General features: G+C 44.8%; 1 protein-coding gene across 1 annotated transcript in view; it reads right to left on the bottom strand.

Moving 5' to 3' along the window:
* Positions 1-16,700, bottom strand: part of LOC111869894 (schwannomin-interacting protein 1) — a 615,950-nt gene that overhangs the window by 67,277 nt on the left and 531,973 nt on the right. The window contains exons 8-9 of the mRNA XM_023861756.2: positions 13,814-14,974; positions 2,897-2,994 (exon numbers count right to left, since the gene is read on the bottom strand). Coding sequence (XP_023717524.1) covers positions 2,897-2,994; positions 13,814-14,974 — 1,259 coding nt within the window. The remainder of the gene's footprint in view (positions 1-2,896; positions 2,995-13,813; positions 14,975-16,700) is intronic.

Here is a 16,700-nt window from a genome sequence, read left to right as displayed (position 1 = left end):
GCAGTATGATTCGGGGAGCCTACCCCAGTAATAAGCAGGAAAAGGGTAAAGGTATCCCTGTAAAAGGCCGTGAAGCCCCATAGGTTTGTGGGACGTCGAGGATCCCACATTTTCTAGACAATTGGTTCACAGATGACGGTGAGGTTGTCAGCCTTACGCGCCGACGGCCCTTTACCCTCAGGATGATTCCTGGTACTCTTTCTGCTAGAGACTGAGTCGACCCCAGGGCCATAGTGAGGCTGGAAGGATTAGGTCAATTGAAAAATCTAATGACCTCATCGGGAAACAAACCCGCAACCTTTCGACTTGTAGCATAGTGACTCAACCAACTACGTTACCGAGTGCCAGCGCTAGACAGGTATGTATGTAAATTAACTAAGTGGCTAATTCCATGTACGTGTAGTTGAGTCTGAGAAAACTACAGTTGCTCAACTACTCAGGAATTTTCCAACATTTCATTGGCCCCGAAGTTTCGTTTCCGTGTTTACAAGGCATCTCCACTGGTCCCTATCCTGAGTTTTCTCCGTGTATGTAAACATCTGTTGAAACTTACGGCATATACAGTGTTATTCATAAGTCCGTGAAACATTTTGAAAATTTACAATAAATAAACTACGCAATGGATGCCAAATTTTATTATACTGAAATAGAGATAAACTCACTAAGTTTCTTTTTACACAGTTCACAGACGCTCAATATGTCACCTTTGCTGATACGGCAGACATCTATGCGATAATCCATTTCGTCCCACACCCGTGTCAGCATATCGCGGTTGACCAGAGCCACAGCAGCGGTGATACGGTTGCGATGATCCCTGAGATTAGTAGGCAATGGACGCTTTAAAACCTGGGAGAGATTCATTCTCTATCTGCGTAAGAATTACCATGATCCGATGCATAGTTTATTTGTTGTGAATTTTTAAAATGTTTCACGGACTTATGAATAACTCTGTATAATGATTTTATTTCGCAGCAAACAGTGAACAGAACGGTCTCAGTGTGAGCAAAGATTAAAATCCCAAATCAAACAAGAGCTTCGTAAGGAAGCCGCCAATTATCCTTGAAACTGCTTAACAGGGAAAAGCTGAATGTAATCATAGCTTCGTAAAGGGAATCCTGTCACAAATGGAGGATTTTGATAAAGTGGGCATTTTGGGATCCCGAAAGAGGGGCTCGTGCGTAGAGATATTTAAGTATATTTCTGGAAGGGATCTCAGAAAGGCAATCAGTAATTCTGAGGTCGGAAGAGGCTGTCGGAATTATTGGGTGAGTAGAATTCTGAAAAGAGAGGTAGCCGATTCTATTCGGGCCACCGTTTACACGGGGGAGTCTTCCATTGACAATGATACTGCACTGAACTGAACTGCTCATGGCAGAAAAACCTCGTACCACGGTCAAGCAAGAATGGAGAACCTCGGCTAAAGGCCGCCCGCAGCACTCTGCCGTGACTCCCTGAGAAGACCAAGCTTCACAATATTATAGTGCGCATAGCAACGGCGCTCACAACAAACCCGTTTCTGGAAAACGGTTGGGTAAACACTTTCCCGCGGCAACGGTAACGCGTGCTACGGGAGAAAGAGGGGGTTGTCTACGCGGTCCGCGCCGAGGAGTTATAAAAAGAAGAGAATTAGGGCGACGAGTTCGGTTGATAGGTGGCAAGGGTTCTGCATGGGAGGCTGTGAAGATCGAATCTGAGAAAGTGGAGCTGAAGAATCTCCACTGTTAAAGCCGTTGCCAGGAAATGTCTGGTGAAGACATAGTAGGGTGGAAAAGGCTTAGCGGGTGCTGTGGTGATTTGTGAATTGTGGAGATTCGCGGTGGCGCTGTAATTACTTGTAGTTCCGAGTCGTGTGTATAAGTGGTCAATAAATGCATTCAGCAATAAAAACCCCGTATACAGTCACCCCGAAATATAATTACAAGGATATGTGGGGAGAACTAATTGCCTACTTTTCTTGCACAACATATTATTCCATATGATACAGACCACGTGGGAGCCGGGATAGTGCAGTCGGTATAGCGACTGGCTAAGGGCTGGGCGAACGAGGGGTTGGAGTTCGAGTATCAGTAGGGTCAAGAATCTTCTCCACGTTATCCAGACCGGTTTTGAGGTCCACCCAACCCCCTATCCAATGGGCACCGGGGGCATTTTCACCTGGGGTAAAGCGGCAGGGGCATGAAGCTGACCACTCACTTCCAATTAGTGCCAATATCAAGAAAACGTAGACCTATACATCCACTATCCCATACGCCTTCATGGCGTAGTGCTTAATTCGTTGAGCATAGGGACCACTTTACTTTTATCAAACCGCGTGTTTTTGTTGCTGCTGGAACGCGTTTATCGAGCCGTTGCCTAGCAACGATAGGGGAGGGCCACACAGAGAGATGATCTCATAAGACTTTTCTTTTCAAATATGAAAAGTATCGTAAAAGCCGCGATTGCGAATCTTATACATAAAAGTGTAGCTGAAGAAGTATGTACGCGGGAATACGAAACGGCAATCCATCTGTATGCTCGATCCCGCCCGAACTAATTCTCAACTGCTACCATCTCCTTTCGGTTTAACAGAGGTTTCAAATTTCGGTTACCGAAAAACACGATACTCCGTCACGGCCGAGAAATCATCATCCTGATTTTGACTGGGTCACTGATACTCGATCTGTCATCAACACCTTGTCACGACCTATCCTAATCTCATAAGGAGATGACTTCGTCGTCAGCATGCACGGCACAGCGGGGACGATGATGGCGTTGCTCAGTAGTGGGCGATCGTACACCTGCCCTTACCAACGATTCTGCAAATTTGTGCATCTACATCACACATTCGTGAATTACACCCTAAAGTTCTGAGGATACAGAGGTTTCGTACAAATTGGGCAAGGTGGCATTTACTCACCCGTCTCTCCTCCTCCCTGGCCGCCCGCAGATGAGACTCGATAGCGTCCAGATCGATTTTGGGCATCGCCGTTTCAATGTTGTACACATCGAAACCACCTGTAACCACAAAGACGGAAAGGACGATACAGATTTTGAACAATATAAAAAATTACATTTCCTTAAGAGAGTACACCAACTTCACTATGCTGACAAACTGATATAGAAAAATAATTTCTTTATGTTGTCTACATTACAATCTCTTGACGTCGGCACCAGATGGAGGTCAGTGGTCTGCTTCGCGCCCCGTGCCCCTTTACCCCCGGTACCCACTGGATACGACAGTTGGTGGAAACACCACAGTGGGTCTAGACAATACCGAGTAGATATAAATTCCTTCCCCCTGCTGGGAATCGAATCCCGACCGTCCAGCTCGTAGCCATACTGAGCTAACTCATCTCCACTACTCGTGTACAGTATTACAATTATAGTGCTGAATTTCCATTAAGTAAAAGAAGAAAATAGCAAACATATTGTAGCGTATCCAGCCGTTGCCATGCAATGACCGCGAGGTAGGCGAATAAACAACGGTCTTATGCAACCCGTTTCTAGGCAACGGGTCGGGAAACCCGTTCTCGCGGCAATAAGTACGCACGCAACAACAGAGTTATTGTTGGAAACGGTATTTTCTACTCGGTCCGTGCAAAGGGATATAAGGAAGACAATTGGGGCTAACCAGTCAGGAGAGTGGACCAGTACAGAGGCGGTTTCGAGTGCCTCCAGCGCAGACCTACGAGCCGTAGGAGGCGACGCAAAGGGAACACAGTGCCTGGGGGTATAACAGGGCCACCCTGTTCCTGGGGGAAATAAATACGGGGACCTGGCCCTCCAGGTTGGAGGAGTCTCGAATTTCTGAAAGTAAAGTGTGGTCATGAGTCCCGCGGGACTCGGACCTGAGAATGACTGCGCTGGCGAGGACCAGCAGCAATTGTAAACGGCAGACCCATCCTCTCGTCAGAAAAGACGTTACATAAGGAATATGACCGCAAGTTTCAATTGAAAAAAATGCTGGTCGTGGGTCTCAAGTGGCTAGGCGCCAAGATGGACTAATTGGCGGTAAACCGCCATTCGTAAAGTAACTCTGACACTGACTATATAGGAGGCTGGGTTGCAGAATTTCTTAAAATTCCTATATGCGGCTCCAAAGTGCGGAAGTTTGGCCACCCCTGATGTACAGCCTGAGCGGCCGAGAAGGCCGCCAAGTCCTTCTATATACGTACTATATAGCTCTGAAATTACGCGAATTTGAGCAAACAGCTCAACGAATTGTTCATCGTTGACCCGATGCATGAACGTTAAATTAGGTAGCTTGTAACCTTTTGTTTCAGTGTATCGTTTCTATTCTATGAATACTGACAACATCTTGATGTGAATATGTGACGTTTAGTATGTTATATAAAAGAAGCGGTTTACGATTGACTCTTTGTGCGTGTTATTCATGGTAGATGACTTTAAAGGTCCCCTCAATATATCATTTAACATCATGTGGGACTGAAAAGAAACACTGGAGAAAACTGGGGAAATTAATAGTCCTGCGGCGTGTAGAACCCTTGCTAGACAACGGCCGCGAAAGCAGCAGCTATACAACAACAGTTACTGAGTAACGGCTTCGCATATAAACAAGTCTGCACAGCAAAAACTGAAAACAGCCAAAGAGGAAAGGTGTTTTGTGTGAGGTCCGTGCCGAGATGTTATAAGCAGCACAGTTAGTGAGTCAGCAATCGGCGATCTGCACACATCTTTCAACTTTCCGTATGTATACGATTATATAACAAAATTGTGCAGGCAACAAGCCGAAGTCATACAAAATCATAAGAATGAACATGTCGTGATAGGCTCAAACTTGATGGCGGACAAGCTTATGATCGATCAAGTGGCTAAGCTGCCGTTGTAGCGTACGATACGTAAGATAGACATGATCTGCTCTGCAAAGCCTGTACTGACAGGGAACTTGTATACAGTGCACAAGGAAGAATATTTAGTAACATGCTACATGCGCGATACGTACACTTGACANGATATTTTGGGGGAACTGTTATTATAGTAACACAATATTTAAACTCCAAAAGAGAATTATTAGAATTATGGTAGGGATTGGAAATAGGAAATCGTGTAGAGAATACTTTAAAAAACTAAATATATTACCTTTACAATCACAATATATATATTTACTTTTGATATTTGTGATTAAGAACAGTGAACACTTTAAAAGAAACTCCCAGAGGCATAACAGAGACATTAGGAACAGTCTCGATATGCATTACCCACGGTCTCATCTGTCACTGTACCAAAAAGGCTTACATTATACAGGGATTAAGGTTTTTAATAGACTGCCTGCTCCTATAAAACTATTGTCAAATGATATAAAACAATTTAAAAGCGCACTGAGGGAATTTCTGTATCTTTATTCCTTTTATTCACTAGAGGAATATTTTAATATAATACAATAATATACTTTATCATTTTATTTTGATTTTATATTTATAATGTTTATATATTTGATAATATTATATTTATATCTTGATTTTAGCATACTGTGCAGAAATGTGATAGATCTATTATATGTTTATGCTATTCTTATTTTATTGTACTTATTTTATTGTTGACAAAGCTCTGTATAGGAACTGTTTTTTCTTTTATAATCAACTTTGACATGTTCTACATCCTGTGGCATGTTTGCCAATAATGATCTATGGAACAAATAAAAAGTGAAAGTGAAAGTGAAAGAGTTCAGTTGGAAAAAATGTCTGGTCGTGAGTCTCAAGGCGCATGGCACCAATACGAACCGACTGGCGATAAACCGCTTTGATTTGAGTCAGTTAGTTGAGAGTCGACAGCTGGAGCAATGAGTTATATGAGAGACAGTCCGCAGCCGGTAGGATTGTGAGCAGGGAAGCAGAGGACATTGAGATCCTTCACCAGGCAACGACTGGTAAACACACAGCAAACTGAGAATACTTCATTTGTGCTATAGTTACAGTGATCTCTGGAGCGCGTAACTCAGTGTTAAGTAAATCCAATTACCAACTCTAAAATTGTGACAGTACGAAAACTTATAGGCCTCTAACAAATGACAAGACTTCCGTTGAAAATCCAGTGGGCGGTACCAGGCCGGATTTACCCCTGCGGGGGCAGCAGTGCAGTCAAAATGTGGGGACCCCTATCAATCAACATGAATTCAAAGTTTGAATTTTTTCTTGGATCTTATAATAACAAAGTAACGCAGACTAATCTTTCATGTTACAGAAGCAGTAAAATTTGTGGATCCTATTTCTGTTTTGTGGAGGCCCTGGGAGTTGCTCCCTCTCAAATTCAACCCTAGGCATTGTAGTAAGCAATAATTAAATAAACATCATACAAAGCTAGAACACTTTTTCCTACCGAATACGAACGTGCCCGTGATATCTATAGCGAGACAATAATTTTGTACGTCACTAGAGCGAGAAAGGCGATGTTTGTGAAGCAAAAAAGCAATGACACGACATCATAATTAGGGTGGAATGAAATATGGGATCGTAACACGAGCTGGCCAGTTACATTACATCTGTATCATCCACGTAGCATGGCCTAACTCACAGACTGCAGGGCTATACTGAGCGTTAGTTCAAGCTGCAGGTAGTGTCGCATCCACGTAGCATGACCTAACTCACAGACTGCAGGGCTATACTGAGCGTTAGTTCAAGCTGCAGGTAGTGTCGCATCCATGTAGCATGGCCTAACTCACAGACTGCAGGGCTATACTGAGCGTTAGTTCAAGCTGCAGGTAGTGTCGCATCCATGTAGCATGGCCTAACTCACAGACTGCAGGGCTATACTGAGCGTTAGTTCAAGCTGCAGGTAGTGTCGCATCCATGTAGCATGGCCTAACTCACAGACTGCAGGGCTATACTGAGCGTTAGTTCAAGCTGCAGGTAGTGTCGCATCCATGTAGCATGGCCTAACTCACAGACTGCAGGGCTATACTGAGCGTTAGTTCAAGCTGCAGGTAGTGTCGCATCCATGTAGCATGGCCTAACTCACAGACTGCAGGGCTATACTGAGCGTTAGTTCAAGCTGCAGGTAGTGTCGCATCCATGTAGCATGGCCTAACTCACAGACTGCAGGGCTATACTGAGCGTTAGTTCAAGCTGCAGGTAGTGTCGCATCCATGTAGCATGGCCTAACTCACAGACTGCAGGGCTATACTGAGCGTTAGTTCAAGCTGCAGGTAGTGTCGCATCCATGTAGCATGGCCTAACTCACAGACTGCAGGGCTATACTGAGCGTTAGTTCAAGCTGCAGGTAGTGTCGCATCCATGTAGCATGGCCTAACTCACAGACTGCAGGGCTATACTGAGTGTTAGTTCAAGCTGCATGTAGCATGGCCTAACTCACAGACTGCAAGGCTATACTGAGCGCTAGTTCAAGCTGCAGGTAGTGTCATATCCATATGAAATGACAGCACCGATCAAAGGATAACCAAATCCCGCACAAAGCACTCTGGCCACACAGTGAGTCCCATGGGTGAGACTGAGTCCGCTTCGTATTGGGGCCACTGTTTGGCCTTCCCAGATGACAGAAGATGGTGTTTACGGAGCAATCGGTGGAATGCGAATTGGCAGGGGAAACCTCAGAACTCGAAGGAAACCTGCCCTAGTGCCACTTTGTCCACCACAAATCCCACATGGCTTGACCCGGGCGGCCGCGATGAGAAGTCTGCGACTAACCGCCTGAGTTATGACAGGTCCTGGCAATCAAACGAGACTACTTGCACCTGTAGGACCGTCCAGCTTTAAGTAATTCTGGATGATCCACCAATATAGGTACTCAATTTCTCATGAATTGCTTATGAAGTGTCATATTATTGAGATTTATGGCCCGGGGGTCGGGGTTCAAGGCTCGGCAGGGACAGAGGTTTCTTCCCTTGCTCACAGCGTCCCAAACGGATATGAGACCCGCTAAACCTCTTATCTAAAGGATAGCTGGGGTTATTTCCTGGGGAGAAAATAGGCCGGGGCGTGAAGGTGACAACTCATTTCCATCAAGTGTCTAGGTTGGGAATATATGGGGCTGCATCTCCACTCCCCATACGTCTGCATAGCATAGTAAAAAAAGGTAAAGCTATCTCTATAACAGGCGGTGGAGGCCTGTTGCGTTGTTGAGACACCGAAACTCCCACATTTTCTAGACAGTCAGCTCACAGATGGCGGTGAGGTTGTCAGCCTTACGCGCCGGCCGCTCTTTACCCCTAGGAATATTCCTGACACTTATTTCTGCTAAAGGCTGAGTCGACCAGGGCCATAGTGCGGATGGAAGGAATAGGTCAATTGAAAAATTTCAATGACCTCAACGGGAATTGATCCCGCGATATGCCGGCTTGTAGCATAGTGCCTAAACTACGCTACCTCGTGCCCCCTCTGTAGCGTGGTGCTCAATTAAATAAGCGTAGAATAACTTTACGTTCACCCCTATCTTGCATGTTGGTCTAGACGTGTTTCGATCGAATTGCGATGGTAATTCAAAGCTAATTCCAGGATACTACCTCGAATAGGCCACGACTGCATCCCACAAAGTCCTTCCCAATTCATTTATCATCCTACCATTCGACGCTATATACTCATATAATTCAAATGCTGACAGAACCGTGTACCAATAATTCTTATCCGAGACTTAAGTCATTAATTTTCCTTTCTTACCTATTATCACTCATAACATATCAGCGAAATGATACAATTCATGAAAAGTACTGCTTTACGAAATGTGACGCAGTGTAGTTGTGCAGAACTTTACGAAAGTTTCGGAGGAATACGCTGACTCCATCTTCAGGGTCGAAGAGTAAACCAATGAAAACTTACGCAGTGTTTTCCTCATCAGTAAACTTCATCAAACTACACGGCGTCACATTCCAGAAGACAGTACTTCTCAGAGTCAACGCTATGAGAATCCGTCTATCTATGGCTCAGTTTCTTAATCCTATACAGAGTCGGTAGGACTCCTTGGACGGGCCATCAGCCTGTCGCAAGGCCGCTACCTACACACAGAATAAACGCACGCAGACATCCATGCCTCATATGGGAGTCGAACCCACAATCCTAGTGTTCGAGAGGTGCCAAGACAGTTCACGCCTTAGATCGGCCTGTGAGAACCTGCCAGAAGGTAACCCAAAGTTAAACATGGAAGCCACAATCAGCATCTCTCCCCAGAGCCGATATCAGATGCCGAATCGAAATGGGTTACAAATGAATTTCAGCAATACTAAATTACGTTGCCGACGTCAGGGCGTTACAGATACGCGAGGCTGCACAGAGGACAATAAGCCCATTAATGTCGTTACTGCCCTTCTCTGTCTCTCACTTAATCCGAAACCGTTCGCTGGCACAGTTTGAAAACTGCTTCAATTTAACAACTCCATCCACAGCAGCTCCTAAACTCAGATGAAGCCACCCTCAGAACACGACTCGTTCTCTTCAAGTAATTATGTGACAAGCCAAAATCCATGGAGCCGAGATAGCTCAGTGGGTATAGTAACGGGATATGGGTTGGTTGACCGGAGTTCTATTCCCGACAGAATTACATTTTTCTTTTCTCCACTGCGTCCCGACCGGTTCTGAAGGCCATTAAGCCTCGTATCCAATGGGTACCGGGAGCTCTTTTCCGGGGAATAAAGCGACCGGAGCGTGAAGCTGATAATTCATCTTAATCTAATGCCGTCGTTAAATAACGCTGGGGTTATGACTCCACTCCGACCTACGTCTTCATGGTGTGGTGGTTAATTAATTAAGCACCTTTATCCTTTTACTTTTAAGCCAATATCCTTCACCAAGAACTCTCTTGCGATAAACGCTCAAATACTTTAATTATTTATTAAGATAAACTGGAACACGTATTTAAGCTGTTGTGTTGCCGCGGGTTCGTCGAAAGTTTTCCCTGAAACAGTCTAGCCAACTCGCTTTCGAAGCACATACTCAGTGTACTAAATTTCAGACATAGCTCATATTTACATACGATGAGTTACCCAAAAGAAACCGAACTAATATTTTTGTGGGCAGAGCTTTTGTAGTACCGCGTTTTGCCGCTATGAGCGCATAGAGCTAACATTCCTGAGTCGATAAGCCGACTACCGTTGCTTCAGAAGGTAAGGACTAGTTTCGGCAGAGTTTATAGTGACAACTGTTTTGTGTCATCGTCGTTTTTGCAATGGCCCGAACACATGAAAATGTTGAAAAAATTCGTGAAATCATCAAGGAAGATCGACGACGGACCATTGAAGAAATTGTGGAGCTGTCGGGAGTGACTTGGAGCTCAGTTCAGCGAATTTTGACAGAAGATTTGGGAATGAAAAGGGTGGCTGCGAAATTCGTGCCACGACTGCTGACTGCTGAACAAAAACAAGGTCGCGTGGAAGCATGCTGTGCTTTGAAAGAAGAGTCCCGAAATGATCAAAACTTTTTTTCAGCGTTTTGCTGATGTTGCTGAGGTGAAGGAAAAAAACGACGGAGGCGCTGTCAAGCATCTCAAAAGATGAATTTAGACAATGTTTTGAAAAATGGAATAAAAGACTAGACAAGTGTATTAGTGTAAGTGGAGAGTACTTTGAAAGGGATTGAAGATTTGTGCTTAAAATTTGAATAAATAAGTTTAAAAAAATAAGTTCGGTTTCTTTTGGGTACACCCTCGTATATGCAGACCTGTGAGTGCCGATCACAGCGGCCGCGCGGTCTAAGGCATGAAGTGTCTTCGCTCACTCGGACGCTGGGATAGTGGGTTCCAGTCTCACTCAAGGCATGGATGTCTGTGCTTATTGTGTTTGTGTTAGGTAGCGGCCTTGCAACGGGCTGATCCCCCGTCCAAGGCGTCCTACCGACTATCTTAGATTAAATAGCTGCAGTGAAACGAAACGTGTCACAGATGGCCTAGGCTTCAAGAGGGAGCAACTGAGGAAGAGGAAGAAGAAGAAGACCTGAATTCAGATGGGAGGAAGGTTTGTTTCCCCATTAGAGAGAGCATAAGAAACTTCCGTATCTTCGGGAGTGTTCGGAAAATCGTGTTAATTATTCTTTAGTGTTACAGTGTATTCGTAACACTGCCGTTAACTGTTAAGTACCTAATATTATTATATTTCAGCATCCTGTTGCATGGACCTATCTCTCGTGCTTACTCTTCTGTCTATAAAGCAACACACTCTTTTGTTTAGATGGCATCAAAATCACATTCGGCTCATTAAAATGTTCTTAAAATGTCACTAGAATATATTCTATGTCTGGCTAGGTGTTTCGGCCTCACAGGGCCATCTTCAGGCATCTACTGCACAGTGCTCGCTTATGCCAATAGTACTCACCGATGTGTGTCACTGTCCTTAATTTTGGTATTTTGAAAATTTCTGTTCCTTTTCTCTCTTCGTATTGCGTCTTCTCCGGGCTCCTGATTTGCTGTTCCTTGTACAAGGCGCACACAACCAGCAGAGCGCCACACACAAAGTAGCAGATATTCTCAAAATACCAAAATTGAGAACAGTGCTGCACAGTGCAGTAGGTTCCATCAAAATTCTTTATCTGAAGATGGCCCTAGGAGGCCGAAACATCTAGCCAGATATAGGATACGTACATTTTTGTGACGAGTGCACGAAAGTTAGTTAGTTAGTTAGTTAGTTAGTTAGTTAGTTATTGGAGAGGGTGGGTTTCCCCATGCACTTAGACCAGTATTGGTCCATTGTGCTTACCTCTATGATATTCTACTAGTCTCTATACCCTGCCGATATTGGCGCGTACCATCAGTCCCGCCGAGCAAGCGAGTTCGGCCTCTACTAGCTGAGTGGTATGTTTAATGCTTCCCCCATCTATCAGAGGCGTTAGGGACTATTGTTGGGCGGGAAACGTCCTTGAATTTGGCTCAGTGACCTCCTTTGGAGATATGAGGTTCTTTTACGTGCCGTAAAGCTACGGACACGGGACACACGGCTTAAAGTCCCTCCCGGAGGACTTGTTCCCTGAATTTTTCCGCCCTTAAAAATTCGACGACCTCCGCCGGGTTTGAACCCGAGTACCACGAGTCATGAGGTGGGAACGTTACGCACCAGAGTTAAGTATCTAACTAAACAAAAGTGCAGAGAGGAGTAAAGGGTAAAGTTATCTATAAAAAAACAAACCGCGGAGGCCCATAGGGTTGTGAGACGTCGAGGCTGTCACATTTTCTATAGAGTCAACTCACAGATGGTAGTGAATTTGTCAGCCTTAGGCGCCGGCCGAAAAATTTAACGACATTGGGAATCGAACCCGCGCACTTCCGACTTGTAGCATAGTGCCTCAACCAACCTGCTGCCGGGCCCCGCAGAGAAAAGTAACATTTCCTAATTCATTATTATAAAACCAGAAGACTTACAATAACGCGTATTAGATGTAAAACGTGTTTCGTTTTCCTCTACGAAGATCATTAACGAAAAGTGCTCGCAACTGTCGTCATGGATTTAACCAAAACTGGAAAGTCTCAACAAATCGTGGTACAAACTATAAACACAAAACGAAAATAATTTTGACTGTTCTCGATGCGTTCCATGGCTACAGCCGGGCGGGCGGGCGGATGGATAAGAGTGTTTAACAGGCTCTCCACAGGTTTGTGAACGTGAATAAAAAGGGAGAGGCTGTTCGATTGGCTTACTTGCTTCCCATACTGGGGTATCCCCCCCTGACACATTCCACATCGACGGCTGTTTCAATTACTACGAATGGGCGTTTGGCCAACTCGGCGCTAATTGGGACAATCCTATCACAATTACGCAGAGACCACTGGTATGTGAGCCTCAGCTTGTCTGCGTGAAACAGGCGTCAGTTTATTCATATTTTCTATTTCCATGCTGAAGCATTACTATACAGGATGATTCATTCGCGGAAGCCAAGAAATGATAATTATAAATCACGCAACAATTTAAAGACGAAAGCGAAACTTGGTTAACACTGCGTACTTTGTAACCGTGAGCAGGTTGGCACTCCCTGCCTGCAGTCTGTGATCTCTGCCGCCATAATGACTGCAATAATCACAAACACGGAGCATCGTGTCGACCAGGGTCTCCAGGTGGGGAGAGCCAATTTCAGTATTTTCTGTAACTCAATTATCTTGACATTTTCCAAGGCATGTACTCTGCGAGTTTCGTCTATACCCCTAAATTATTTTCGTAATTGGTGATTATTAATTTGAGGCCTCCTTCAGGTTCATTTCGCAAGTTCTGTGATAGCGCCTGTAAACACGCCTACATAGGTTATTGTTTGAAACGGTGATTTCGACGTGGTCCGTGCAGAGATGCTTTAAGCAAGACAATCTGAAGCAACGATGGAGTTGTTGTGAGTCGAGTTCAGGAGTTCAAAGGCAGCAGCTGATCGTAGAATAAGAAGAACTGAGGAATAATTGAGGGAGTGTCTTGGTGCGGCACTCGAAAATGATTTTGAAGAGAAGAAACAGTATATCATAAAGCGTTTTGTGAATTTTTGTAACAAGATGTATAAAACTCCAGCAAACCTTATCAGCAAAGCAAAGCCCGTCTATAAGACAAGCGCACCCCCTACAGGTGACAATATCATGTTCATGTCCTCCAATCTGAGCATGCGAGAAGGTGTATAAGCAAGTTCTCCCTCTCCTTAATTAAGCAGTATGCGATAAAGAATTCAGTGGAGGGCGGATATTCCTAGAAGCGTTCTCGATCTTGACACTAGAAGGAAGTGAGTGGTCAGCTTCATGCTGTGGCTGCTCTACTGGAGTACAATAATAATAATAATAATAATAATAATAATAATAATAATAATAATAATAATATATTAGATGTGAGGCTGTGTGCACCTCAGAGCTAGACTGAATGCTACGGAGCAAAGTCCCTGTACCTAAGAAGAACACGAAATGGTGCAGTACGTACCTAGGATCTCTGTGGAGGATCGCTTCTTGTCACGGGCTGCCGTGGGGACGGAACGTCTGTTGGCCAGCATGTGATCCCTGCCGCTTCTGGGCCCAAAATCACGACGTCTCACCACAGCGCCGTCCTGCTCTTCCTGCTGCTGCAGGACCGGTGCTGACGAAGCCTGCTGCAACTCCATCTTGCTGGTGCAGCTGTTACTGCGGTTTTTCTTTACACTGTAATTTATTTCCATCTTCTCCTTCTTACGCGGTACCACGGAATCTTCATCCTTCTCTTTTTCACTTGCGGTCTGTTCTTCTTTACTGAATTTTTCTACTGCTTTCTCTTCATCTTCCCATTCTTCGGCTACCCGATTAGAATCTTCCACGTTCAGACTGCTACAATGATGAGCACATCGCCCTACAGACTCCAGTGTGTTCATAACTTCTTCACATTTGCTCCTGATGCTCCCTTCATCAGGGCTGCCTTTACCCAACAGATCCTCCTTGGCGCCCGACAGAAAAGCATCCGACATTTTGCTACGGGTTATTTGCTGGGGTTCAACTACAGGGGATGTCCCTATATTGTTGCTACTCAAGGCAATCGCTGCCATGTTGGCCATCAGAACTTCACTGTCACTTTCAACACTGCTTTCTGGTTCTTCTGCGTTAATTACAAATGTTTCTGAGTCACTCACCGGCAAACTCACGTTTAAATCTTTCTCGTCGCCTGGAACTGCAGTGAAATCACTACCACCAACACTGTAGTAATCAGACTCTGCATCTATTGGAATGTTAAATTTTGGTTTGTCATAAAACGCCTTCTGGAAATTCTCTACACTGTCTAAATGATTCACACTATCAATCTTCGACTCGATAACATTGTCAGAACCATTGTTGTCTTCATCGCCATTATTGTTATTATTGTTATTGTTGTAATTCTTGTTGCTGCTGCCTGTAACCCCGTCCTCTTCGGTGTCTTCAGTATCGGACTGGTGAAGCTGACCAGCCAAATGCTGGAAGCCAGGATAGTTAGGGTTCACAATGCCGCGGGCTCCTGCAGTGCCTCGGCAGTTGCCGTCATCTGACAACGAATCGGAGTCAGTGAGTTCCTCGTGGCTGAAGTAGCGGTACTCGTCTCCCTGCGGAGACACGTCCAGAGAACTCGAACTCTGCTGTCCGTCTGCAAACAAGAAACACAAGGAACAGATCATACCTGATGCTTAAAGTAAACATATCAAATGGAGCAATGAAGAGTTCTTGGATGACCAGTAGTGTGAAGACTGGGTTAATGTTTCGGAGACGGTCTCAAACTCCATTATCAGGGATATCTGATGAGTGTCAAGGCACTGTACGCAAGCGCAGTGGAAGAATGTGCAGGAAACCGGGCTCATGATTATACTGGGTGTTCCTAAAAGAATGGTGGGGTTTCAGATATGTATATATTTTGTATTTCTTACCGTGTACAATCATAACACGTGTCAATCGGAAGGTTAACTGTCCAGATTGTATGTGCATCCATCAAAGTGCCTCTATGTGCGCACCTTTCGTTACCCGGCACACATCAATGCAATAGTCGAATTCCTGCCACACCCACTGCAGCATTTCAGATGTGATGGTCTCCACAGCACGACTGATTCTGTTTCGAATATCCTGGAGCGATTGGGGTAAGGGGGGTACATAAACCATGTCCTTCACATACCCCCCCAAGAAGAAATCACATGGAGTTATGCCCGGGGAGCGGGGTGGCCACTGGAGAATGGGGGCATCTTCACCTGCAGCACGTCCAATCCATCGTTTTCCTAACTGTCGGAAATGGAACTACGAAAGAGTGTAATATACAAAATGAAAATTTGAGAGCCATGTTATGAATCCGTATACGTTTTGCTTTTCATCAGCAAAAATTGACGGAGATATACGGCAATGAAATCCCACCATTCTTTTAGGGACACCCTGTATTTGCGTATAAGTACAACGTGCGGCAGCGATGCTCGTCACAGCAACATCTGGCGAAGGAGACAGAGCCAATTTCCAAAAAGGTGGATGCCATACTACGCAGTATACGCAAGCTGTCGTGTTTGGTTCTACCTTGTCAGGACAAATGATTCAAGAACAGTAAGAAACAATTCTGACGTGAAGTTATGCTCAAGAATGAACATGAATACACCGTGAACGTACACGCGAGGTTTATGTAAAGATGGTGACAGAAGCAGCCTAGCAACCGGGTGACAGTGACACGTACGTCATGAGAAAAGTTACTAAGTCCATAACAAAAGGGGAACGGCTTCTGATTTCTGTACCGAAGCACATAACTGTCGTTTAGGTTGCGTTTAGAATGGTACACCCTGTATATTCAGAATATATATGGAGCAGATATCAAATACTGACCAGGAAGCGATATCGTATTGGCATCCTGTTAGGCGAGGGTCATGAGAAGTATCTTTTGGCATGGCCTACCCCATTACCATATTACTCAGAATCCGATGTGACATGTAGTGGAACTTGTATGGAACATCGTGTGACTGTCACCTGCGCATGTCGCTAGCCTGTCCCTGTTCCACGACCGCCCCCACCGAAGGTATACCGAGCAGGGGAGGGGTAGCTGAGATTAGTATTCGGGAGGTTCTTGCTTCGTATCTCGGCCCGAACACTAAATGTGAGTGAGGTTTTAGTGGTGTTCCTTAGCCTATACAGAGGAAAATGCCAGGTCACTAGTGTTTCCTTCCAAATCCGCCATTCACCAGTCATCCTACTGAGTCTTGACACTGACTGACCAACCAACCATTTCTATGGAGCATTTCCTGAGAAGCTGCTACTCGCTCAGGTACTCAAGAATTTCTCCGCATTTTATGGAACCCAAAGTTTCATTACCGTGTTCACCACTGGTCTCTATCCTAAGCCAGATCAAT

Source organism: Cryptotermes secundus, unplaced genomic scaffold, assembly GCF_002891405.2.
Source record: "Cryptotermes secundus unplaced genomic scaffold, Csec_1.0 scaffold653, whole genome shotgun sequence".
In the NCBI taxonomy this organism is placed as follows: Eukaryota; Metazoa; Arthropoda; class Insecta; order Blattodea; family Kalotermitidae; genus Cryptotermes; species Cryptotermes secundus.
This window is presented reverse-complemented; position numbering and strand designations above follow the sequence as displayed.